This window comes from Pan paniscus, chromosome 5 (genome assembly GCF_029289425.2).
Source record: "Pan paniscus chromosome 5, NHGRI_mPanPan1-v2.0_pri, whole genome shotgun sequence".
NCBI lineage: Eukaryota > Metazoa > Chordata > Mammalia > Primates > Hominidae > Pan > Pan paniscus.
The window spans coordinates 93,084,822-93,111,435 of NC_073254.2; the positions used below are offsets into that span (position 1 = coordinate 93,084,822).

General features: G+C 37.3%; 1 protein-coding gene across 2 annotated transcripts in view; it reads left to right on the forward strand.

Moving 5' to 3' along the window:
- The window catches only part of KCNQ5 (potassium voltage-gated channel subfamily Q member 5), a 576,742-nt gene that overhangs the window by 483,729 nt on the left and 66,399 nt on the right, over positions 1–26,614 (forward strand). Inside the window, exons 7-10 of one of the 2 annotated variants that reach the window (XM_034962369.3) lie at positions 5,751–5,846; positions 14,917–15,011; positions 18,919–18,945; positions 26,542–26,562. In XM_034962369.3, the coding sequence (XP_034818260.1) occupies positions 5,751–5,846; positions 14,917–15,011; positions 18,919–18,945; positions 26,542–26,562 (239 nt within the window). The remainder of the gene's footprint in view (positions 1–5,750; positions 5,847–14,916; positions 15,012–18,918; positions 18,946–26,541; positions 26,563–26,614) is intronic. The other variant, XM_003809536.5, reaches the window with a different exon arrangement.

Below are 26,614 nucleotides of genomic sequence, written 5' to 3' on the forward strand. Positions count from 1 at the left end.
CTTAATCTGAGACTTTATTTAATATAGGCTCATACTTTGTGACCAAATAATAATTCAGATGGCTCACTTTTTAGGCAACATGCTACTAAGTCATTTAAAATATTTGCAAAGATTTAAAGCTATCTTCTTTTAAAACTGATCCTTCCAATTTGGTTTATAATGTGTGCTACTTAAGAGACAGATGTGCACAATGGAGTATTTTTCTCTTCAGATCCATTTGAGTGAAAAGCATATGACCTTAAAGGGTGTTAAACATGTCAGATGATTTATTCATTGTGTCATCATCATTGATTTTTTTAATGAGCAGTTTCTGTATCTTATCAGAATAAAGGGCACATTTATCTGCCCCCAAGCTTCTGATTATTTTCTCCTTAGTGAATGAAGCCTGCCTTTCTCATACTTTTATTCTCTTGTGTCTTTAAAGGCAGCTGTTCAAAATATTACAGTTTGCCCCCATTTCCAAGTTCTTGCTTTTGTTCACTCCACCTGGGGTAGGGAAGGAGGAGCCAATAAAAAGGAGGATTGACGCGGTAGGAGCAGAAGTGCTTAAGGAAAATAGATCCAGTCTTGCTCCAGACACAGCTCAAGCTGTGCCAACCAGAGACCCCAGAGCACCTCTCCAAAGCTCTTTTAGGTGGTAGGGCTTCTCCTCTGCCTATTAATGAGTGCAGAGAACACCCTTGTCCCACCAGTGCCCAACTTGAGATTCACCAGATCGTTCTGCCCCAGAACACTCAAAATCACAGAAAAGAGACTGAAAAGGCCATGCATATGCTTGGGTACTAGACCTCAGTTTGAATACATCTTTGTCACATACTAACTATATGACTGCTTTAGTTTACTAGGGCTGCCTTAACAAGTACCACAGACTGGGTGACTTAAACAATAGAAAGGTATTGTCTCACAGTTCCCAAGACCGGACATCCAAAATCAAAGCATTGAGAAACCACGAGAGCCATGAGAGAAAGAACTGTTCCAGACCTCTCTTCTTGGCTTATAGATGGCTCTTCTTCCTGTGTCTTCACATCATCTGTGTCCAAATTTCTACTTCCTAGAAGAACGCCAGTCATATTTGATTAGGGTCCATCCTAATGACCTCGTTTTAACTTGATTACCTCTGTAAGGACCCTATTTTCAAACAAGGTCACATTCTGAGGTCATGGGGATTAGGACTTCAACATATGAATTTTGGAAGGATGCAATTCAGCCTGAACAGTGACCCTGAATAAGTTTCTTTTTTAATAGAATGGAGGAAGAATTATTGAGCCCAGAGAAATTTTGTGCGGACCAATGTAATAATGTAAGTCAAATGCTTGTCATGAAGAGAACTCTCAATAAATGTTACTTCCCTTTGCCTGTATGAATCTAGAAATACATGTTTCCTGGAACAAAATGATGAAATCCAGGAGAATTAAAAAAAAAAAAATCTTACGTATCCAAGGCAACTTCATCTGGCAATCTTAACAATTCAGAACAGAGAAGAGATTCACTCAATAATCAGATTCCCTACAGGAAAATACCTTTAGAAACAATACAACGCAGTCTTGGGTTTTTTCCCAAAATAATGGCACAAAATAATTGCAGCTTTTGTGTTTATATTTATCCTGAGGCCACATGTAGAGCAACCTCTATGATTCAGTGAAAAACTATGAACAAGGAGGTAGGCAACCTCTGGGCTGTTGAGATAGACAACAGGCTATGTTCTGTCCTCATAGGAGAGCCACTTGAGACCTAATTCATAACCTAGTCTTCATTCAGAGAAAATTCTGATAAACTCACCTATATGGTTTCACAATTCTTTGAAGATTATAAACAACAAATATAGAGGAAGATGATAGAACAAACACTGCAACAGAAAGAAATGGTAAAAGACTAACAGCAAAGAAGGGAAAAGGAAATCTGTGAGTAGCAAGCAGACATCAGTGTTCAAACTGTGTATCCTGTCAGTAAAAATAAAATTAAATTAAAAGGGAAAACAAAATGTATGAAGATCTAGGGCCAATTAGTGTTAGGGTCAACAAACCTCTGGAAGTTGGCTGCACCCAGCACAGCAAAAAGGCAGTCCCCATAATGAAACTCTAAACTATCACAGGGAGGTTAAATATGTCACTAGGTTAAGTTAAAGGTCAGAGACTAAGTAGTCATTCTTGGAAATGTTTCCAATAAAGTAAGTATGAAATTTTTATATGCAAATTAAATTAACCTATGTTGGAAATCTGAAAATTTTGCTTTCACAGAAAATTACATTTCTTAACAACCCCAAGAAAAGTAACCTCTACTAAGGATCTTTTACTGAAACTTCACAATATTTTCTGAGTCCTTATTTATTAAATGAAAGACTGAATCGTCCATATATACCTTTAGAAAAAAACAAGATTGCCAGAGATTTTATTATATCCTGTGTATCTGCCAACCAAAAGAGTTGTCTGATTGAAATTTAGGAAGACACATTGACATTTTGCTGAGAAAGCTAGAGGTGGATTGTGGGCCGCCCCTATGTAGGGTTCCTCCCACCCAGGACACCTGAGAACCAAGAAAGAAAAGAGCCTTTCTCCATCTTACCCTCAAAGCAGAAGGGCCGTCCTGCACATCACAGAGTCATACAAGCCACCCTTCCAAAGCGCCACTGTGGGGTCACTTCCCCTGGTGCCCGCTCCATCTCTGGGCTAATGAGCTCAAAGAAGAAGCCCCAGCTCCCCTGTGTTACCCTGATATGCAGGTCTTTCTCCTTTTTAGAGTGCTCCCTTGTCTTCTGCTAGATATTCCTGCTAAGAGTATTTTCATTGATGAAGAAATTGAGTTTTATAGAGACTGAATTCCTTGAGACCTCCAGCTAGTAAATTCAGTGCAAGAACTAGTGCTGTTTGACTCAAGATATTAACCATTCCATTAAAAATATTGGCCACTGTAATCCTTAACAATATTAACTAAATGTAATTATTGCATATAATAACATGTTAAAAACCGTTTAAAAAAACAGGGCATCTTGCTGGGCGTGGTGATTCACGCCTGTAATCCCAGCACTTTGGGAGGCCGAGGCGGTCGGATCACAAGGTGAGGAGATCGAGACCATCCTGCCTAACATGGTGAAACCATGTATCTACTAAAAAATACAAAAAATCAGCCGGGCGTGGTGGCGGGCACCTGTAATCCCAGCTACTCGGGAGGCTGAGGCAGGAGAATGATGTAAACCCAGGAGGCAGAACTTGCAGTGAGCCGAGATCGCTCCACTGCACTCCAGCCTGGGCAACAGAGCAAGACTCCGTCTCAAAAAAAATAAAAAATAAAAAAAATAGGATATCTTTCAGCATTGCCTATTTGCTATGTGTGGGTTACAAATTAGGTTCATTTAATCCAGAAGATAATGAAGGGTAAATTTCTTTACATTTATTGGTGTCAGTATTTGAAGGGATGACATATATGTTCAAAGCTTAAGCCATGTTTTATGTGTGTATATACAAATATAATAGACCTTATTTTCACAGACTTCTGTTTAGGTGCACCAAGCTGTGTACTAAGAGAGAGGTGGAAAAAAATTGGAAAGGAGCCATGATGAGACAATAAGCAGACCTGGTTTAATAACTGCTGTAATGTACAGTCTGGCGCAAGAAATACGTAGTGAACATTTACCATTCACTAATATATGTTTCCGAGCAATGCCAATGTGATTTTCAGCACATTTTAGATTGTTTGGCAGATGATAAATTTGTGCTATGTAGGGCCTGTCTTTATTTTCCAAAGGGGATTAAACTCCGAACCTCACATCCACATCATAAGTGCTCAAAATGGTAGCTAGTGCTGTTAATTCAATGTCTGCAAAATCTAAATTATGCTCCATACAAGTGGATTATACACATATATGCACATAAATGCATGTATATATACTACCTATTATAAATATATGCCAGAAATTTTGGTATTTCATATTCTCTTACATGTCTACACTTTATGAAAAGTAGTATTAAAGGGAAAATAAAGAAATCTTTCCTAAATGGTCTTACATAGCAGAAAAAAATTAGAAGTTACAAATGACTTAAGTTGTTCTGGATTTAGAAATGGAGGGGCATTTTTATAACACCTAAATGGAGGGAAATGTTGTTTAAATCTATAAACCAGATCACAGAGACCAGGTTTTTATAAAGCTTAGTTTGTACAATCACAACCTGTATGAGATAGAGATCTTAGACAGCATAAGACAGTCACTGAAAAGGAGAGATGGAAAACAGAACCTATGATGTAATTTCTAATTTCATAGTACAGTCATTTATACTAATTAATAATGGAGTAGATCATTGCTCACGAATAGCAAATAGTATTATCAGACCACTGCGTATTTTAAACATGATTGCATTACTTATTGTCTGGTTATTGTCACAGATGTACTCAGAATTGTGGAATCTCAAGATAAGAAGGAAGGTTAAAGGTTATCTAGAGCCCAAAAATATCTCAGCCAAGTTGTTATTCAGTTGAGACTTAACACCTTCTAGAAATGAAAAACCCACCACCTCTCCAGACAGCCTATAGCATCTTTGAACCATCTTTGAGCTATTCTAAAAATAAAAAGAAAAGAAAAGCAACCATTCCTTACCTGTAGCAAATACTGACTTAGTGCTTATAAAATGTCCATCTCTAACCAAAGGGTTAGACTCCTTGAAGTTTAATAAAAAACTAATAATTTATAGCTAGCAAGTAAAATCCACAGACTTGAAAGCAGCAGAGCTCCCAGCCCCATGCCAATAAACTCAAGAGTTAAAGACAAAGCCCAGAGACTGAATTTAGCAAGCTCCAAAAGCCAACCCAAGGCCGAGACAAAGCATCTTGTTTTTACAAATGTTAGTAGACCAGAGCAAATTGAAAAGAGTGGGGGACATCAAAGAACCAGAATTTTGGCAGATCAAGATGATAAGCAGAAGAAAAGCAAACTGGCCCAAAACTAATGTAAACCTAGAAGGGAATACTAATCTTACTAATCCCAAAAACTGAATAGGTGAGCCAAAATAAAAAAGGCAAGGAATGGTAAAAGTGTGAATTAAAATGGGAATGTGCTTTGCAATGATCCACGTTCTTGTCTCTATTGTACAAATGGGCAAAATAGAAAACCTTCTACTCTATATCTTCAAAACTGAGTATCCCTGCTCTCCATTTTACTTTTCTTTTAGTAGGTGTACAGTTATAACATTATAAAGAACTACAGCTGGGACAGATTTTATACAGTCCTCTCTCCTCCATTTCATGGATAGAGAATCTAACTTTCAGAGTCTCATCAAAGTGCTAGAAGTATTCCCATGTTCACAGCAGTGAGACTTTAACTCCCTCAGATTTAAAATCCAGCTCTGTCCCAAGTTGAAATTCATGTTCTCTACACTCCATCACTGGATGAGACCATTCAATCTAACTTAGGCAAAAAGAAATGTCACAGAGAAGGCCACACACACACAAAAAAATTGTATTGTGATTTTATTTATAATCATGGTGCCTATGCTATACCACAAAAGATAATAAATGACAATGCCTAATTGACTTACTAAAGAACAGAAGTTGTATCTCCTGGCAGTATTGCCCAACAATTTGCCATTGGCTGTTGGTATTATAATGGAGATAAATACTGCTTATTTTAATAAGTAACATGTTTATGGACAGGTTACATACCATTTGTCTTCTCTCAGACTCATTTTAGTGACTTTTTAATATTTGTATTATTTAACAGTGCTTTTGAAATTTTTGAGTGCCATTTTTGTATTTTGTTCCAGGGCATTCTTGGCTCAGGTTTTGCATTAAAAGTACAAGAACAACACCGCCAGAAACACTTTGAGAAAAGAAGGAACCCAGCTGCCAACCTCATTCAGGTAAATGTCAATGTAATAGGTAGATGGCAACATCTGTGTCCATAGTGCTTGATGGGTCATTTTCCAATCTCTGTGCTTCATTGCTTGGTAGAACTACTCCTTTGTTCCTTTTTATAAAATGAAGTCAGAACTTAATGTACAGTCTTGGATTTGGACAGTCTTGGATTTGTTCCTCCTCTCCCAAACTGAAACACATGTATTTTTAGCAAATGGTCCATGCATTGTTCAGACTAAGTAACCATGTCAGCAAGGCCATGCAAAGGTTAGCAGTTGTGTGGCTCGTGGAATTATCTAATATGTCTTATGAATTACTTGATGAAACATAATTGATCATTAAGTGATGGAGCAGAACAGGGCATTGTTCCCTGCATTACAATTACTTTCTCCAGCCAGATGTATGTTGCTGTTTTAAAGAACAACATATTTGTTTAGAATGTCAAGGTTTAATACCTGTGAAATTGCTTTTAGTGCCATCTAGGGCAGTTAGCGGAAATAGCTATCCTATTTTGAGAGCTGATGGGACTATGGAATACATCAGTGTTTGAGAATATTAAACAATAAGTATATAATTTGAAGCTAGCTCCTAATACATAGGTTGTTATTTAGCATTTCATTTTCTTTTCAGTAACTCAGGATTAGCTTCAGCACTAAAAGGAATGCTTCTCCTTTTGCCATCCATATATTTTCCATCCTAGATCCAGGTTAAGAATCACAAAATATATTTTTTGTTAGATTCATAATGTAGAGTTGACATTTAGTTATGGACAAAATAATTCTACAATCTAAAGTTTCTCCCCTCCTGCTAGGGAAGTGGAAGCTACCGAATTTCTAAACTGGAGGGTCTTGAAGTGGTGCTCCAAGGCCCTAGGAAACTTGCCTTAACGCTGCAGTAACGGGCACACTGTTTTGTTGCTGTTGTTGTTTTGTTTTATTTTTTGTTTGTTTTGTTTTTTTTGAGACAGAGTCGCGCTCTGTCGCTCAGGCTGGAGTGCAGTGGCGCGATCTCGGCTCACTGCAAGCTCCGCCTCCCGGGTTCACGCCATTCTCCTGCCTCAGCCTCCCGAGTAGCTGGGACTACAGGCACCCGCCACCGCGCCCGGCTAATTTTTTGTATTTTTAGTAGAGACGGGGTTTCACCGTGTTAGCCAGGATGGTCTCCATCTCTCAACCTCGTGATCCGCCCACCTCGGTCTCCCAAAGTGCTGGGATTACAGGCATGAGCCACGGCGCCCGGCCACAAGGACACTGTTTCAATTTAGATTGTAGGTTTGGGTGGGTGGGTTGGTGGGAGATAACCACCACAACCCCTACCTTTAGTGTTTATCTGTGGCTGTGATATATGCAGTGCCTCCCACAGACATGGAGCTGGGGAAAGAAGGGGGCAGTATGGCTCAGTTATATCATGAAGGAGATCTGTTTATATCTAATCATTAAATGAGGATATTAATTTTTAAATCAAGCTATTCTGCAACTGTTGACAAGAAAGTAGACCATCAGGCATGACTTCCAGTGCAAATCACTGAGAATCTCTATTTTTTTACATTATTTTTTACAATTTTTTTTTTTTACATATTCTTTACAGGTTTTAAAAGGTCACTAAAGAGAAAGTAAACTCTATTTTCTTATATGAAGTTGGAGTTTAAGATCTGATGCCAAACAATAATCAGCAGAATGAAAAGAGGAGTCACACACTTTAGGACACACGCAAAATACCCCAAGGTCCAGAATTCATAGGCTTTCATCCTTTAGCACTCCTTAACTGGTTACACATGTTCCAATACTTCTAATAAGTTTTTCTCTTTACTGTTCTTATCCTTTAATTTTCCTTCACTCTAGAACAATGTTTTCCAACCTGTGAGTGCAGAAGTTATTGCATGGGTTCCTTTCATCCGTCTGAGCACCAAGATCTGTCTACATATGGAACCAATAATACATTTTACACAATAAAACCTCTTGGAATATCAGCTGTTTTGTTAGAAAGTGAGCTCTTTGAGGAATTTCTCATGCACATATCAATTGTGATGATACAAAGCTGTGCCGCTCAATACAGTAACCACTAGCTACATGTAGCTTTTTACATTTAAATTAATTAAAATTAAAAACGAAGTTTGCCAATGGCACTAGCCACTTCTCAAGTGTTCAATAGCTACAGGTGGCTATCGGCTGCCATACCATACAAGAGAAATACAGAGAATAACTGCAGGAAATCTCCTGATCTAACTTATCATTATTGACTACTAAACTGTGCAACAATAATTTCCAATTGAACTTGAAAATAAATTGTTATTTCTACAGCAAATCTTTGGAGCAGAGGCATTTATATGTCTACAGTCAAAATGAGGCAAGGCCTCCCTCACAGGTAACCCTGTGGAGGACAGGCTAATTGAACAGTTTTACTTGGAGGCCTAGAATTTTATTTTATGGAACTGGGTTATGTAACATATATTGTGATCAGTAATTGAACTTGTACAAATGCAGGTAACAATGAAGTAAATTCATGAGTTTTTATTTTACTTAAAACTCCAACTTAAATGTTGTTCTTAACAAAAATAATGCAAAATGGAATGCTTGAAGCATTCAAGAGTACTTTTAAAATCTAATCATAGTTTCATTAATCAAAGTAGAATCTACTAATTTTAAAAGCAAGTGCTCCTTCATTTAAATGCAATTAATTTATTACACATAGAAATAATAATATAATTATTAATTTGTTCATTGTTCTTCCTTGCTATAGTCTTTAGACAGAATTCAAGGCTTTAAGCCTTGATTATATATTGTAGAAATTTATATTTCAGGATGTAGTAGATTGAAAAGCAAACTTCATTTAATCATCCTTTCACTTTCTTACCCAATAAACCTGACTTGGTCTGCTGAACACACAAACCATCAAGCCCAAAAGCGTCTCATTTATTTTAGGCCAGAGTCACTATCTTCTTAAAAGGGCAACTGAGATGCCCAAATTGCTTCATCATTTGGTTGGTGAGAGAACTAAATTAACCAACATTTCAGGGTTTTAGGAAAAAAATTTAAAACCCCAGAAGCTTGCAGCAAATTTAGCTGTGTCAATATCTTTGCATGATTCTTTTAAATTTGCTTTTCATTTCAAGCTGGAGCAGTCTGGAAAAAGAAATTAGCTCTCAGTAATGTTTTGAATACCTGCCCAAATGTCACAACTTTTATTAATAATGCTTAAGACTCATGAAGTGCTTTTTAGTTTGCAGGGTGCTTCTAATACATTATGTTACTTGATCCTCGAGACAAGCCTAGGAGGAGCTAGGACTCAAATCCCTGCTGTCTGAATCTGAATCCATTACCCTTTCAAAAAGCAGCATTTACATCCTCATAAATATATGCTTTATTAGAAACAGAAACAGGGAATTAAGTAAAAGTTTGTGAAATAAATGTTGGTAGGGATAGATTAGAAGATGTTGCTTTGATGCCAACTGACCCAAAAGAAAAATATATATATTTGTCTTGAAACTTTGGCTTCCCCTAGTAAAATGACTTAGTCTCCACCCAATTACCCTAAAGCGAAGCCACTAGTCGTTAAGCTCAAGCCACTTATATAGAGATTTTACATCTTTTTAGTGCTCCAGTCATAAATAAAAACAGTGCCAGGTGTGGTGACTCATGCCCGTAATCCCAGCATTTTGAGAGGGCAAGGTGGGAGGATTGCTTGAGTTCAAGATCAGTCTGGGCAATATAGTGAGACCACATTTCTTTAATAAATAAATAAATAAGAACAGACTCAGAAAAAAAAATCTTAGATGTGAAAAACATGAAGGCAGGAAAAAAAACAGAAGGTAAGATAAAGTTGTGAAAATTTCCCTGAAACTAGAATAAACAGAGATTGAAAATAAAGCAAAAAAGATAAGAAACATGAAGAGTCCATCCAGGCATTCCAATATCCAGCTAATAAAGATATCTCAGCTCAAGTGCAGGGAAACTAAGAGGAAGATTTTACCAAAGAAATACAACATTATGATTCTCCAGAACAGGAGGACAGGAGTGGCCACAGTAGAAGAGCTCACCAAGTGTCCAGCACTGTGAACCAAAAACTTCACACCAAGATTATCACAGTGAAATATCAGAAAACTTACAAAAAGGGGATCCTAAATGCTTTCTGAGCAGGACAGAGCCAAAGGAACAAGAATAAGGATGACATAGGATTTCTCATTAGTAACCCAAAAATTAGAAGACAATGAAACAATACTTTCAAAATTATAGAAATTATTTTCAACCTAGAACTCTATATCCAGCCAAACCACCATCGAGTGTGAGAGCAGCACCAAGGCACTTTTAGGCATGCAAGATCTCAAAAATTAATCTACCATTTACCTTTACTCAAGAAACTTTGTAAATAGAACTTCTCTTCCACAACAAGGGGATAAGCCAAGAGAGAAAGAGACATGGAGTCAAGAAAACAAGAGATTCCGCACAGGAAAGAGCAAAGGGGATTTCTATGATGATAGGGAAGGGAAGTCCCAAGACAACAGCTATGCAGGCCTTGAGAACAGAATGAGAAGGAGGCTGAGAGCTCCAGGAGAAAGATCTTCAAGGAAGCGAAAGAATGGAATTCTCAGATTTCATGATGCATTTGACCAGAGGAATTTTATAGTTCTGTTGGAAAGATCTGGAATGTAATCATAACAGGTACATATATGCAAATCAAGAAATTAAAATAGGGCAATTATAACTCCAAAAAAAACCAAAAACTTGTATAAGAAAGAAAGAGCAGCCATAGTACATCACATTGCTGAACTGGGAACAGCAGTTACATTGTCATAATAATATTAAATAGTAACTTAGCTAAGAATAGTGATATTAAAATGTTGATGGGATGAAAGGAGGGGAAGAGGGCATGTAAGTGGGCAATATCATTATCGTTCAGGATAGGAAGTTAATTGATAATGTCTAAAATTGAAAAATCAAGAAATATAACTATAAGCATAATCCTTAAAAATAAGCATTCTTGGCTGGACACAAGTGGCTCATGCCTGTAACCCCCGCACTTTGAGAGGCTAAGGTGGGAGGATCACTTGAGGCCAGGAGTTCAAGACCAACCTGTGCAACATAGCAAGACCCCACCTCTACAAAAAAATTTTAAAAAGTCAAGTGCAATGGCACACACCTGTAGTCCTCACACACCTGTAGCTACTCAGGAGGCTGAAGCCAGAGGATTGGTTGAGCCTGGGAGTTTGAAGCTGCTGTGAGCTATAATTGTACCACTGCACTCCAGCCTGGGTGATAGAGTATGACCCTGTCTCAAAAATAATAATAATAATAAATAAGGATTCTTAAAAATAGAAGCAACAACTATAAGAATTGAAGGGGTTGCCTCTGAGGAACAGAAAGTAGTGTGAAGAAAGATGTGGAAAGGGATTGCTGGTTCATAGCCTAAAACTTTCAGGACTTTCACATTTTAAACTCTGTACCTTGAAAAAATAAGCTCTGTGTTCATTATTCCTTTGGATGGTCAGCTGAAACGTTCTAAACCATTTCCAGTAAGGATCAAACATGCCATCATGGTAATACTTGCAAGACAAACAAAATACTCCCAAAAAAAACTGAATTATACTGGCCTTGTACTTATTGAGCAAAGTCCAAATCTCTTTGACTGCCTAGAGCACCAGCATCACCTGATAAATGGCAAAGTTGGCTCTCATTTTGCTTCTTGTTGATTTGTCCTTTGAATTGTATACACCATGTAAATTAACCATAGGAAATCCCTCCAAGTGTTATTTTTCTCTTGCCAACTACTGTGTGATTTTGGCTTTAAATATAGGAACATCAGCTACTGGATCACAGGGATGTGGGTTCAAAGTTCAGCTACTAGAAACAATTTGCTAAGAGAGACCTAAGAACAAAATAAAGTTATTAGAGTGTAACGGGCATAGAGTTCCACTTTCCACCTTCATTTTTACTGTTAACTAATATCAGCCATGTGACAGATGCCACCTGCACCTTCCATACCTCTCATTTAAAAGGCATTTTTGGGAGATGAGTAATGAAGGGAACAAGAGCTTAGCTGTTGGGATCAATTTGAGAGAAAAATAGCAAGACGTCAGGTCTCATTGTAAAGAAAATCTTTAATTTTCTCAGAGTGGCCTCTTTTGCCCCCAGCTCTTTATAACATTCACAGGCAATGCCTTGGTCCCATTCTTTTGTTGTTCTGTTGTTTTGGATTTTTTCACTGGTATCTAATGATGTGCAAACCTGCCATATGCTTCTAGTTCTACAGGAGTCTTGCTTTCAATGTATCAAAAATCATATATGTGTGACATCTTCTATGGAAATTGTTTAATTAAGGCAGCCGTCTGTGTCATCACAACATTAGAGGATCTCTGGGCATCGCTACTACAGAAGAAGCTGCAATCCTAAATCCATGTGTTTTCCTTAATTATTCTAAATCACTCTATAAATTGTGCGTGTATAATATTTGCAAAGATTAACATTTCAAGATGATGCAACAATAGTTGCATTATATAAGATGTCAAGATACTTAGCACAAATTTCCACAGATTTGTAGATTAAATCAGCATGAGCCATGTAATGAAGGCAAGGAACTTTGGTTCAATCATTTAAACCTTCCTCAAAAATATAAAAATGTCCCTCAGTTTCTACCACTATATTTTTCTAGTTTTTTAATACCACTTTCTGAAATTTCATTGAAGTACAATGTGCATGCAGAAAAGAGCACATACCTTAGGAGAACTGTGCACACCTGCATAACCAGCACTCAGATAAACAGAGCAGGACCTCCTGTGTACCCCTTCGCAATCACTATCCCATAAGGATAACCACTGTGCTACCTTCTAACAGCGTAGAATAGTTTTCCCTGGTTTTTGTACATTATGGAAATGTACTCCTTGGTGTCTTCTTTTTCTCACTCAACGTTATTCACATGAAGTTCATCCATATTGTTGTGTGTAGCTATATGTACTATTGCCATATAGTATTGTACTATGTAAATGGTATCACAAATTTTCTGTTTATTCTACTGTTTCTGGGTATTTTGGCATTTCCAGCTTTAGTTTATTAGAAACCAACATATAGTACATATCTTTTAATGAACATATATAAGCATATATGTTGAAAATATACCTAGGAGTGTGTAGTTGTATCATAGGATACATAAATGTTCAGCTTTCATAGAAACTTCCAGTTTTCCCAAGTAGTTGTGTGAATTTTTAACTTTTATTTAGCATACATTTATTCAATGATATTCTCAGGAAAAGGAATATTGTTAGATCACATTTTCTTCATTGTGGATTTCACAATCATGACTGATGTGTTATGTACTAGGGATATGGCCCATTTAAATGAATTGGTCTGCCAGGCATGGTGGCTTATGCCTGTAATCCCAGCACTTTGGGAGGCCGAGGTGGCAGATCACCTGAGGTGAGGAGTTCAAGATCAGCCTGGCCAACATAGTGAAACCCTGTCTCTACTAAAAATACAAAAATTAGCTGGATGTGGTGGTGCGTGCCTGTAGTCCCAGCTACTCAGGAGGCTGAGGCACGAGCATCGCTTGAACCCAGAAGGCAGAGGTGGCAGACAGCCAAGATTGTGCCACTGCACTCCAGCCTGGGGGACAGAGGGAGACCCTGTCTCAAATAAATAAATAATAAATAAATAGGTTTGTCACATAAAATAAAATGTTTTGATTAATCTACTATAATAAAAAAGTTTTCTCTGAGGAGACTGGAGTAAATACCTGGCCATTAGAGATGTTTGCAGACTCATTAAAAAGAAAGAAATTTACCAAAATCTATATGGGAAAGTAAGGTCGGGCAATCTCTCAAATGAGCAGTTCAGATGGAAGCTTTTCCAACAACAGTCTTCAAGCAGTCAGCAAGTCTCCGTGGAGGGATTCTATGACTGACAGCCAGGCAATCTGAGATATTGTCTCAACTCCACCAACTTTGTATAAACCTCTTCATTTATCTGAGCCCTTTTTTTCTCACCTACAAAACAGGAATCTTAATTCACACTTTGATTGTGAGGATCACATAAAAATACTTTGTCTTATGTATGCCAGGTGTAATTATATGAAATGGAGAGAGTTGATGTTTTACATCAAAGAGCTATAAACATATTCTTAGATCATGGCATAAATCCGTAGGTGTTTTGCAGCTATACACCTAGAGAGTACATTTTCCCCATCTTGTTTTAGTTCTGCTTCTTGATATCACTATCTTCATTTTTAGCATTAGAAGTATTACATAGTTCAAGGATTTCATTAATTCAATCACTAGCATACCCTGGTGTTCATTAGTTAACTAGTTAGCTTACTAGTTGCATAATGGATTTTCATTAGTCCTTTGCTTCTCCCTTATCAAATATTGATTAAAGATCAATCTCTAGAATGTATGCTCATGCTCAAGTCGCTCACCTAACTACTATCTTGAATATTAGCATTTAACCAGTCAATCATTACTTTTTGTTTTGGATAATATAGTATCTTTCCCTTACCAATTCAAAAGTTACATTATATTACACTTTTTGGGCCTTTTGCTTCTTGGTGTGTTGTTTTGAAAAGAAGTTCTGGCCAGGCACAGTGGTTCATACCTGTAATCCCAGCACTTTGGGAGGCCAAGGCAGGCGGATCACTTGAGGTCAGGAATTTGAGACCAGCCTGGCCAGCATGGTGAAACTCCATCTCTACTAAAAGTACAAAAAAAAAAAAATAGCCAGGCATGGTGGTGGGCACCTGTAGTCCCAGCTACTCTAGAGGCTGAGGCACAAGAATCACTTGAACCCAGAAGGCAGAGATTGCAATGAGCTGAGATCGCACCACTGCACTCCCGCCTGGGCAAGAGAGTGACAGTCCATCTCAAAATAAATAAATAATAAAATAAAATAAAATAAGTTCTGATGTGGTGCAATATGTTTAACAGCCAGCTGAAAATGCCAAAGTAGCCTTCTTCCTCCTTTGGGTATTTATCAGGGCTAAGTATAAGAGGCAAAAGATTCTTCATGTGTAGTAACTTAATCATTTCTCTTTTTATTTTATTCTAAATCCTGCTCTCTTTTTTCTTTTTCATGTCCCCATCTATGCCACATGCAGTGTGTTTGGCGTAGTTACGCAGCTGATGAGAAATCTGTTTCCATTGCAACCTGGAAGCCACACTTGAAGGCCTTGCACACCTGCAGCCCTACCAAGTAGGTATCAGTGTGACAGCTGCCACTGTAGTTGAGTCTTTTCAAGTCTGTTAAACAAACCATACCCACACACACAAAAAAAGGTGTTAATGTTTGGCTTCTCTTATTCTCTGTTGCTCCTAGAGAGATTCAAACCTATTTAGTAGCAGTTCTGGCACAAAACTAAATGGAATCAGTATCATTCCTCACAATCCACAGACTGGGGTTAAAGATTAAAATAATGTAAATTTTATAGAGATTTATTTTTACTATTTCATGCTTATTTTCTAATGTCTCATTTCGTAAAGCCCACCAGCATCCTAAAGGTAAGCACCACAGTTCTTGAAAAACAAGGATTATTTATTTTGCACCCATCGCCTGACCCCAAGAGATGAGTGCTTAGAGAGTAATCCATCTTTGTACGTTTAGATTTCTCAAAGCCATTTCTCATCTGGATCCTCTCTGGATGGTCCTCAAGCTTTTACTTGCAGATCAAACTCACATCAGTGGCAAAAAAAGAGAAAAATAGGAGTCCTAATAGGATTATAGTTTACAATGAGGCAATGGGACCCAGTGGATTAAAATTTGGAATTTGCATTCACAATTTTAAAGTAAGACTACTTTTCTTCACATTTCATTGGCCAAAGTAAATCACCCAGCCATGCCTAAACTCAAAGAAAATGGGGAAGTACAATTTTACCTTTTACCATGTGCCTAGAAGGAGGCAAGAACCAAGGACATTATGGACAGTCCTAATGATTACCACAGAGATCTGTAATTAAAAAAAAAAAAAAGGGCTTAGTCTTGGAGTCTTGGAAACCTGGACTCCAGTTCAACTATCACAGAAAATGTTAAATCATATTCACCACCTAATTAAAGAAGTCCTCATTGAAATACCAAAGCAGTAAGTCATGAGAAAGGCTTTCTGTGAGTCACCCAGCTTGATTAGCATAGTCAGTTCCTCAGGTTGTTCAAAAGTTATTAAATTGCTCATCCGACATTTGAGAGCACCAGCTGTTTTTCTTCATAGCCCAACAAAACCTTAATCCTAGTGGCTTCATGGGATTCAGGACACCTAACTACTGTGACTCACAAAAAACCACCTGTTCTTACTGATCTTGGGAGATATCAGCTGAGGAAACCTCCATGACATTCCCTGGCAGTACCGTCTTAATGGAGGTTTGTGATGCAGCAGAATGCATACCATTGGGAAGCACCAGATCCATCATTAACTACATTACTTCCCTGTTCTGCCCTTGGCCTCAGTTTTCCCACCCACAAAGAGAAGGACAAGAGTTGGGCAAGATGATTCCTAAGCTCTAATGGGAAATGCCTCCTGGTGGGTGGTATCTAAAATTCTTGTCAGCACCTAGGACAGAGATATTCATAGCACTCCAGGGATTTCAGAGAGGATGGAACCTTAGCATGGATAGAAGCATGGATGCTGTTGAATGCATGTTTGGATTAAAATCCTCTTTTCATTTAGATCTTGAAGTTTAGTTGAACTTTTTATGGAGTTTAGGACCCTTTCAACATTTTGATATTAAAAAACCAAAAATAGAACCTAACTCCTGTGCCATTTATTCCTTGGGAGTATGAACCAAAAATAAAAATTATATAGAAATTGTATTTCTTCTCTTCATGAAGTTTGCTAGGTAAATGTAAAAAGGGAATCTGAGTAGGAAAACTGATAGACAATTCTCAAGTGACAGAGGAGAGTGGTCTATTATCATATGTGATTATTTGGCTTCCCACTTACTGCAGTTTTTGGATTAAAAGTCATTAAAAGCCTGGAAAAACTGTTTAATAATGAGTCAAATTCCCCCAGTAAATCAACTATTATTTTATTCACATAAGTTCTTTCTACTCCTCTGATATTTTCCCTGTCTTAAGCGGGGGTGGAGGTGGAGGAGGATTTATGCAAACACCTGTGTTCCTCATGTCCCACCGTGCCTTTCCCTCACTTTCCTTTTCCTGCAAACTCATGAACCATGGGGCTCAGCTCCATTGAATGAAGAACAGTTACTTGTCCAGAATGACACAGCAGTCACTGGTAAAGTTCATGGGAAACTAGATGTCCTAACATCTCTCCCCCTCCAATGATGCTTCATTGCTTCAAAATGCAGAGGTTCTTAACCTTTGTTGTTGTTTTTTGTTAAACCATTGAGAATGTGATGGAAATTATGGGGTCTTTCCCAAGAAAGATAATCAATGCACGAGAAAATCAATACTTTGCCTAAAATTTTAATGTATTCACAGAGTCCCTGAAGCCAAGTTCAAACTTTTGTTTTACAAAGCAAACTTGCTATAATCAAGTGACAATAATTTTCAGTGACTTAGAGGGATCTTTTTACATTTAAGTGGCTTACCGAATGGAGAGTGTTGTAGTAAGAAACAGACTACAATTACTATTTTATTTACATTATGTATTTTCCTTTAGCATTCAGCCTAAGAACTTCTGATGGGAAAGATCATTTATTCAGTCATGTATGCATTCAACAATTACTCATTGAGCACCTATGATGTGCAAGGCATAGTTCTAGGCACTGAGAATGAAGCAGTTGGAGTAAAAAAAAAAAAAAGTTAGAATCTCTGGCCTTGGGAAGTATGTATTCAAGGGATGTTGGGATAGACAATATAAATAAATAAATATAGGATATGTTAGATGGCAGTAAGTGCTAAGGAGAAAAGTAAAATAAAGAAGGAATTTAGGGAGCATCAGAGGCTATAATTTCAAATAGGTGGCCGGGGGAAGATCAATTTATCAACAATATCATCATCATCATCATCAATGTTACTGTTATCATTAAAAAACACCAGCCCCATGCTCTTGTTCCCCAGTTTTAAAGACATAGTGGGATGCTTTGATTCCACTAAACAGGATGAAAGAGAGGTCTAAGAAACAGCTGTGCAGGGCAGAGAGAAATGGGAGGAGGGACACTCAAACCTGCCAGGGATACAACCAGCAGTTCCTTACTCTCTCTTTTCAGGTCTGGTTTGTCTCTTACATACACTCTAGAGGTCTTAGCAATTCTATTTCAAAGTTTTGTTTTAATAACAGAAGGATGTATAGAAGCAAGTACTTTTCTTGATTTTCTCCTCAAAGAGAGTGAAGCTGCAAAGGGCAAAACACAGGTAAATACGCTATTTAGGGAATGAGTCAGAAATTTTATGAGGCTATGGGGAATTATCAAGCTCCAAAAACACCTTGCGGTACCTTAAGAAGTGGGGATTTGGAGATTGTCTAACCTAAAGTCTTTGATTTACTCATAAGAAAACCAAAACCTGCAAGCAAATAAGGTGCCTGCCCAAAGGCACACAGCTCATTTGCAAAGAGTACAGACCCTACACCATGGTGCTTAGACCTACATTTGCTAAAATGAGTTATTACAAATGCCACCCAACAGTATAGGCTAAAAGAGTTTTGGTAAATATTCTATGTACCTTATTTACTCCAAGGAAATTTAGATTTTATACGATACAAAAAAAAAGTCTGCCTCAGTGAGTGACTGAGATACAATTCATTAATGAATCCAGGTTTAGAAACCAAAGTCTGCCAGATGCACAGAGAACAGTTATGTTGTAACTAGCAACATTCTAAGAGCCCTTGCTAATTCTGGTTAGATCAGAACCACTTTTTCTTAGCCATGGATAGCTTTGGCTAATGAAAAGTCTATTGTTTTTTATTCTATGTGGGCAGTCTTGGCTTTGCCAAGTAAATGTTGTGCTATCTCTGGTCTGTATCACAAAGAATATATGTTAGCAAGTTGAGTACATTTATTATAAAGAACACTGCTTTTGTGGATCTTGCATGAAAAGAGTTACTTAAGGTATTTGATTCCCCAATCTCCAATTTGGCCATAATCAAGTGCTATAAATATATTCACTGGTTTATCATCATTTCTCTTCTGCCTGCACGCACCTGAAGGAAAGAACAAGGGGAAGCATCAAGCAGGTTTGTGATTTCTCTCTTGCTACATGTTTGTTTATAAATCTGATACCTACCAGGTGTTTTAAATGTGTCTCATGTGAGTAAAATCGATCAACAAATACAAGATGATTAAAAGTGACCTTTCACAAGATTGCCTGCAAAGATTGCTATTTTATTGATATTTCACCCCTTAGTATCAAAGTGTCTTTCCCTAACTCACTCCCTGCTTTTTCAAAATCTGCAGGGCATGGAACATTTGGAGGTGGGGGAGGAGGGGAACTGATCTTGGATTAGTCCTTGCTGTTGTTTTCCCAGACAGAAGTCTTATCAAAGTATTCAAATATGGTAATCTAGAGAATGAAAGAAAGAAATTTTTTTTCTGAATGTAAAAAGTCCAGGCAGCAGTCTAGGATACACTCCCCTTCACTAGGGTCCTTCTTTTGGAGTGATATATATATATATATATACACACACATATATATCATATACATATACCTATACATACATTATATGTATATGTATATATACCTATACATATAATCTTTTTTTTTGGCAAGATGAAACCATCTCTCTGTGACATCTCCAGATCTCCAGCCCACTGAGTGCTGAGGTCTACTCAAGTGACTCAAAGAGCCCCATCCCCATATTTTAGGAAGAAGACAACCCTCCCAAAAATTCCCCAAATAATTTATTATCAGTTTCCCATGACTTAGATGGAATGCGTCGTCAGATTACAGCAGAGAATTAAACCTAGAGGGAATACGAGGTGAAAGAAAAATTTCTTGATCTGTGTTAATGAGTACCAGGAAGTGCCTAGATTTGAGAGCAAAGCCCTGAAAAACAGAGCCAGGTGGAACCCAGTATTAATGATGTGAAGAGTGGCAGAGGCAGAACCAGCAAGGAGAATCCCAGGTGCCTGGAAAGGAAGAAGAGATACATTTTTTTTCCTATCATTGTCACTGTGTTTCCATAAAGAAATGAAGGCATCCACCTACCCAGAGTTGGTCCCTAAGTGGAGGCCAATGTGGGCCCAGGGATTGTTCTTTTAGCTTAGTACTATTATAATAATTATATTAATAATAATATATTTATGCAATACTGAAGCCAGTTTTGAAAGTTCACTTGGTGTATTAAGGCTCTGGATTATCCATTTTTGCATTATGTTTATATGTAAAGATATACAAATGAAAACATAAATGCATTCGTCTATGATGGGAGATAGGCACGATAGGATATACAACATCAGGCACATCTTCTGCATAGGTAACCTACCCAAGGGATGGCATTAAAGTTCTTTCTCTTATTTGGTAGCATAGAGTTAGAGCCAAGGGCATTGGATATTCCTTGGAGATATTTCCAGAAAAAAGTCATTCTTCCCCACCTAAGAAACGTTTTTGACCAAAGAGAGGTTCTAGTCATTAGATTCGGAATAGTCTTTGCCTAGACACTGGAAGAGACAAGCTGACCAATTCTAGACCTTTAGTCCATTTTCTAGATTCCATACAGAGCTCACCATCCTTCTGTTGTGACCATTTTACTTGAAAAAAGTTACACAAAATAAATCATAGCCATTTTAAGGTAGCTTATAGTTGCTTTGGTGATATTTTAAAAGCTTTCATTGTCTCAGGAGCTTTCCATTTACTAATTATCTCAAAGGGTGATCTGCCTCCAAATCCAAAGGACAGAGACCATCTTTGGCACAAATTCCAGAGCTACCTGAGAGTGCGATCACCCATCTTAGTTTCATCCTCCAAAACGGAGCTGTTAACACCTAAAAGAGAAGTTTGTAAATGACATGGAGGTGCTTGAATAAGTGTAAACTCTATGGCAATCCTGAAGGAGGGGTCACCTTGGGCTGGCACAATGATATTGTACTGTTTTTAAATGTTAGCACAGCAGAAAACAAAGACAAAATTAAAGTGTCACTGTTGAGCTTCTGCTCACTAGTCCAAAAACAAGCTTCCTATTCAGTTATCACTATTCAAAAAAACTACCAACCAAATTTTCCACATTTATGATGTTCGCATATATCTACGACATTTACCTCTCTGCATGCAGCAGACTGAGGTTGTCAAAGATAACTCACCCATAGGTTTAAATATGTACAAAACCACTGAAGTGGGTTGATGACTTAGAGAATCACACATGGAAATTTCTTGCTTCTCTGTGGTCATTGAACATTTGGCAAAAACCACCTCGAAATAAGTCCTGCACTATTACTTAGCCTAGATTCATTATTTAATATCTTATATTTCATAGACTTAGGTGTCCTATCTTCCAACTAGCTGTCACATCACCCTGGGTAAAGCTATTACAGAATGTGCTCAATAAATAATTCTTGGATAGAGTAATAAAATGGCCCTGACCTCAAGTAGTTTGTGGGAAGAGATAAAACACCAACAAAAAATGGGAAGAGAGGAGAAATATAAAAAGAGAAATAAAAAATTAAAAACATTGCAGTAATCTAAGGAAAGTAAGCTGAAGCTCCCATTTAATATTATGTAAGCTTTCACCTTGTTGTGCTCCATACACAGAATTTATAATCCTGCATAATGAATGCAGAAAGGCTATTGTAATAACAATAGCAACAGTACCATCTTAGAAAGTAACAAAGTTGTCCTTACCCAAGCAAAATATCACAAAGTAAAATGCATTTATAATGAGAGTTCTTCCTTACAGAAGAGTAGATCTGGGTCCAGAGTATTGTTAATTAATGCTTGACCCCATTTCAAAGGAACTAATTAACACCACCCAACTGCAGAGTAATTTACTGCCTTTGGGACCACTGAGTTATTGATGGTGAGTCAGAAAGGCAGAGGAGACAAGCTTCAGCCCAAGCAGGAGCCAACATTTTCACCTTTTAGCTCAGAACTTGGAATCTCCTAAGTCCTTCTTCATGGTTTTTCTTTGTGTTACAAACTGAGAGAAACCCAAGTGTAGATGAACTCAACACAGCAGCCAACATCCGCCTCTGGGTGCCTGGCACTCTCACCAAAGGACAGAGCCATGACTGTAGAGTGGGTCATACACAGAGAGGCTTTTCTTTCTGCAACATTGATTAAGATGTCAAACACATTTATAGAACCCTTAGTTAACTACATTCCCGGCTTTGGAATGTTCTTGTTAAAAAGGGATTTTGTCTTTCTACACTGAGGTTAGGGTATGTTTAAACAAAATTTGCCTACGATGTCTTGGGCTAAGGAAAAATGTCACATTATTTATGACAGATCCAAAACTTTTCTTTAAAAATACAATGGCCAAGTGCAGTGCCTCACGCCTATAATCCCAGCACTTTGGGAGGCCAAGGAGAGTGGATCACCTGAGGTCAGGAGTTCGAGACCAGCCTGGCCAACATATTGTGAAACCCCCTCTATTTTAAAAATACAAAAATTAGTTGGGCGTGGTGCTGCATGCCTGTAGTCCCAGCTACCTGGGAAGCTGAGGCAGGAGAATCACTTGAACCTGGGAAGCAGAGGTTGCAGTGAGCTGAGATCACACCACTGCAGTCCAGCCTGGACGACAGAGCAAGACTCCATCTCAAAAAATAAAAAATAAAATAAAATACAAGCCATCAATCTGAAGAAGAGCTTTTTAAATATAGCTCAACTGAGCAATAGTGAAAATACTGTTTCATCAGTTCTTTTTGGTACATTCAGGTACAAATTACTGTTAGTCTCAACTGAGCCTGCTGTTTTTTCCTCTACTCCAATCATAAAATACTTCTTTAGCATCATTTAATCACTCATTTCTTTTCCTCTGAATTCCCACTAAAACAGTACTAATCTCATATATGTGGTGGTAAATGTGTTTATTGATTTCATTCTATTAAAAAATTAGTTGGAAAAGTCATTTTTAAAATGGGACAAGTTTTTTTCTGTTTTGATATAAATTGTCATTTTCAGAGAACTGAATTTACCTGTGAATCCATCTGTCCAGAATAAGCCAATATTCTCACCTTGAGGTTTTATGTGGTTCTCCCTTCCTCCTTGACCAGATTATCAAATAGTAGTCAGTCATCACATTGATACAAGAAGGCTTTTCCTTCTATCTACCTAAGTTTTATTGCTACAAAAACAGATTATATTATCTGAGGTTTTGAGATTATCTATACATCTTGCTGCCTCTAGTTACTCTGTCTTCTTAATCAACAATGGTTGGCTATATGCCTGCTTGATACTTAAGCTTCCTTAATGGCAATTTTAAAAGCTTTGCTAGAACTCTTTCAGATTTCTTAGTAGACTAAAGTTGCTTTACCAGGTACCTGTGAGACTGTTGTAAAGATGCAAGTCTTAAACGTTAAGGCAAAAATGATATTTTTATATTACATTACACTCTTGTGTTGTGAGCCACCGAGTGCTTTTTCTGAACCACTCCTGTGGTTGGCTTTTGGGGGAAGGGGGAGTTCTGAAGCTGTGTGTGGCTCTTGGAGAGAACTCTAGAACCCTGGTGGAAGACTGTGTGCTCTTATATTTTTTCTGCATTTATTTTCTGTTATTTCAATTTTCTTTCTTCTGTGTGCAATGAATGATCTGCATGTGTTGTTAAACTAAACTCAATAAGACTAGATTTTGGTTTTTTTCCAACATAGTCAACTTGTGTCCTTATTGGCAAAATGTTCCATTGTTTCAAAAACAATCTTTCCAAAATGGTCTCTCCTTCTGTTCACATTTATTGATAGAGGAAACGGATTTAGTCTTCTAACAACACATCATAGGACTTAAAATAAGAAACGTACTTTTCTTTCGTTTCTTACAAACTAGCAATCTAGAATCTTTTCTTCTGTTTTGTTGAACATATATTCTATCTGACAATTGGTTACCTATATCAACTATAAATGCAGATGTTTCACACAAACCAAGAAGTTACGTTTTCAAATTTCAACAATTAATGTCATGAATTTATTGATTTCTGTAGTTATTCTTTGAAGTTCTAAAGTATGTTATTAATCATTTATACTATGTGTTATTGATATTTATTACAGGGGTAGCTATATTCTAAAGTATTTATTCTTACATGCTAACACAGAGACTATCATCATTTGTATGTAATGCCTAGTTCAAATCCAATTTTTCAACCTAGCCATTAAGATCACTGGATATCTTTCAAGCAGCACAATTAAACAACATAGTACTCTCTGCTTAAATAGTCTGTGTACTTCTATATTAAAAACAATAAAGCCAAATGGCTTTGTTTTTATAAAAGAATCCCTAAGCACTTTCCTATTCGTGAAATGCTTAGTAATGTGCTGCTCTATTTCCCTCACTCCTAGTAAGTTCTGTAGTAATAAGCAGAAGCTCTTCAGAATGTACACCTCACGGAAGCAGAGGTACCCAGCATCCGGGCTATTGACATGAGATTTGAGAATGCCAACTAACCTCAGGTGCATGACCAGGTTACACCGCCACCCCACCTGAGCCCTGTTCAGAGACTCACTCTTTCTAGGGAATTCTTGAATGAGGTTTTCAACCCGCTTGTAATTTTCCTTGTTGCCTGTTGCCTGCTTTGATACTCTCCACCGCTGGGACAAATAGTCGGCGTCCCGCGTAGAACTGGCAGTCAGCCCTTTGGCGCCTCCTTGTGGTTGGACAACTGCTGAGCTGCTGCACGCACTGGATTGTTATGGCTCAGTTGCCATATTGTGCCTGAGGCGAGAATTTGTAGAATGCTTATCCCATGAAGGGCTAAAACCCTAATTAAGTATAACAATAACTACAGCATTCTAAGTCCCAGAGGATTACTGTGGGGTTATGATGATGCCACACAGTTGCCTGGCAGAGAACAGCCGGTAGTAGACTGCATGCTAGGCCATTTGAATAACCTGTACATCTGGTTCCTAGAGACGAGAGAATTCTCTCTTGCAGGGTGACAGTGCAGGCTCTGCTGAGCATGGTCCTCAGCTGTAACTGTGGGACTGTACCCTAAGAGAGATGCTCCGATCAATGACCACAGCAATTTTTTTTTACTTTCTGCAAAGCAAGACCTCCTTGTTGGTCTCTTGGGGATAATCCTTGGCATTCTTCCTAAAAATACTGTTACATAAATCTTCAAAAATCATATTCATAGATGTCACCAAAAAAAAAAAGGCAGGAAAATAATGAAAACTTCAGTGTATCAGTGAAGAGTCTATATTTTTAATCAATTCAATGTGTGTTTTCAGTAACAGTCACCTAATCAGCTTAATAGTCATCTAATCAAGATGCTGTGTTGATTTTCAAAGGGAAACAAAGTAGAAAAATAATAAAGTGAGTTTTTTGTAAGAGGACACAAGAACAGATCTTTGCCTTGGAAAAGAAAATTTTGCCTGGTTAAAAAGTTCTTGATTAGAATCTTATTCTTAACTTTCATATAATTATGTCAAAAGAGAAAGTGAAAACATTACATTTTTTCTAATTTAACATGTAATATGCCGAGTTTATTTTAAAATAATTCTTGGGAATCTTTAAAATAATAGACATTAGCAAATATCCATGTAGTTGAGAAGGACAAAAGGGAAATGTTACTTAGAATTTATTTTTGTCAACTTTAAGTGCTTTAAATGATACTAAGATTTAGAGAATATTATTCACATTTTCCAATTTATTCATAAGGTAATGTCAAAATGGTTCATAGAGGCAATTTTTAAAAATATTTTTATAGGTATGATTTTTAAAATACTTTTATTATAAACAAACTGTGGTGGATTGAATGCTAATACTTTCATTTTGGATGTTTTTACTTTTTTAGTAATTGAATTTTTTTAATTTTTCATATTAAGTGTTTTTATGATGGTTTATCCATTTCTTATGTATTTAGTTGACATAGAAAAGAGATATATCTTGAAAGTTTGAGAAAATAATTTGATATTAACTAAAACCAACCTTTTATAGTAATTAGCATCTGTTAGTTCCAGAAAAGGTAATAGATAAAATCAAATATAGTGAGGACCAATTGTAATGATATCTATGTCAACTTGAGCTATTCATTAATCTGAATAAAGGTGCAGAAGTGAGCATATGCTTCCTGAACTAGATCATTGTAAATTTAAATTATGGAACAGATGTGTTGAAACTAAAAAGAGATTTGAAACTTTTACAATTAAAAAAAAAAAAGCTTGAGAAAAGTAGATATTTTTGGGCACCATCCCTTTGACAGATTTGTTTAAATAATTGAAGGCTTTGGGATGACATGGAAAACCTAGCCTGAGAATTAAAAGATGCAGGTTTATGATGTTATTGTTGCTCTTGTTTAATGTAATCTATCATTTAATCACACATGTGTCAAGCACAGATAAACTCTTCCACTGTTGGGATTGTTGTAAAGAACTCTTGAACCCACCTGACCTCATCACCAAACTGCCCCGCCTGTTCTTTGCATGTGCCTTCAGCGAGTCATGCTGGACTTAGCTGTGTCTGCATTTCAGAGGGGAGCTGTCAGTTGCATGGTCAACTTGTTTATTGTTTCCAGAACTCCCTGACCACCAGTTCATGATTTGATTTGTTTTCATGTAAACACACATAAAACGTGGTGCCCTTTTAGAATATCGTTTGTTAAGCAACTAGGCACGGAAAAATAAATGTTACTGTTTCTTGTTAGCTACAAAACACATATCCACTAAACACATTTGCTGTTGGCATGCTGCAGTTGGGGACAGTGGACATTGCGGTAAGTGGACAAAACAAGGCCTCCACTTCGTCTCAAATAAGCCTTATCCATG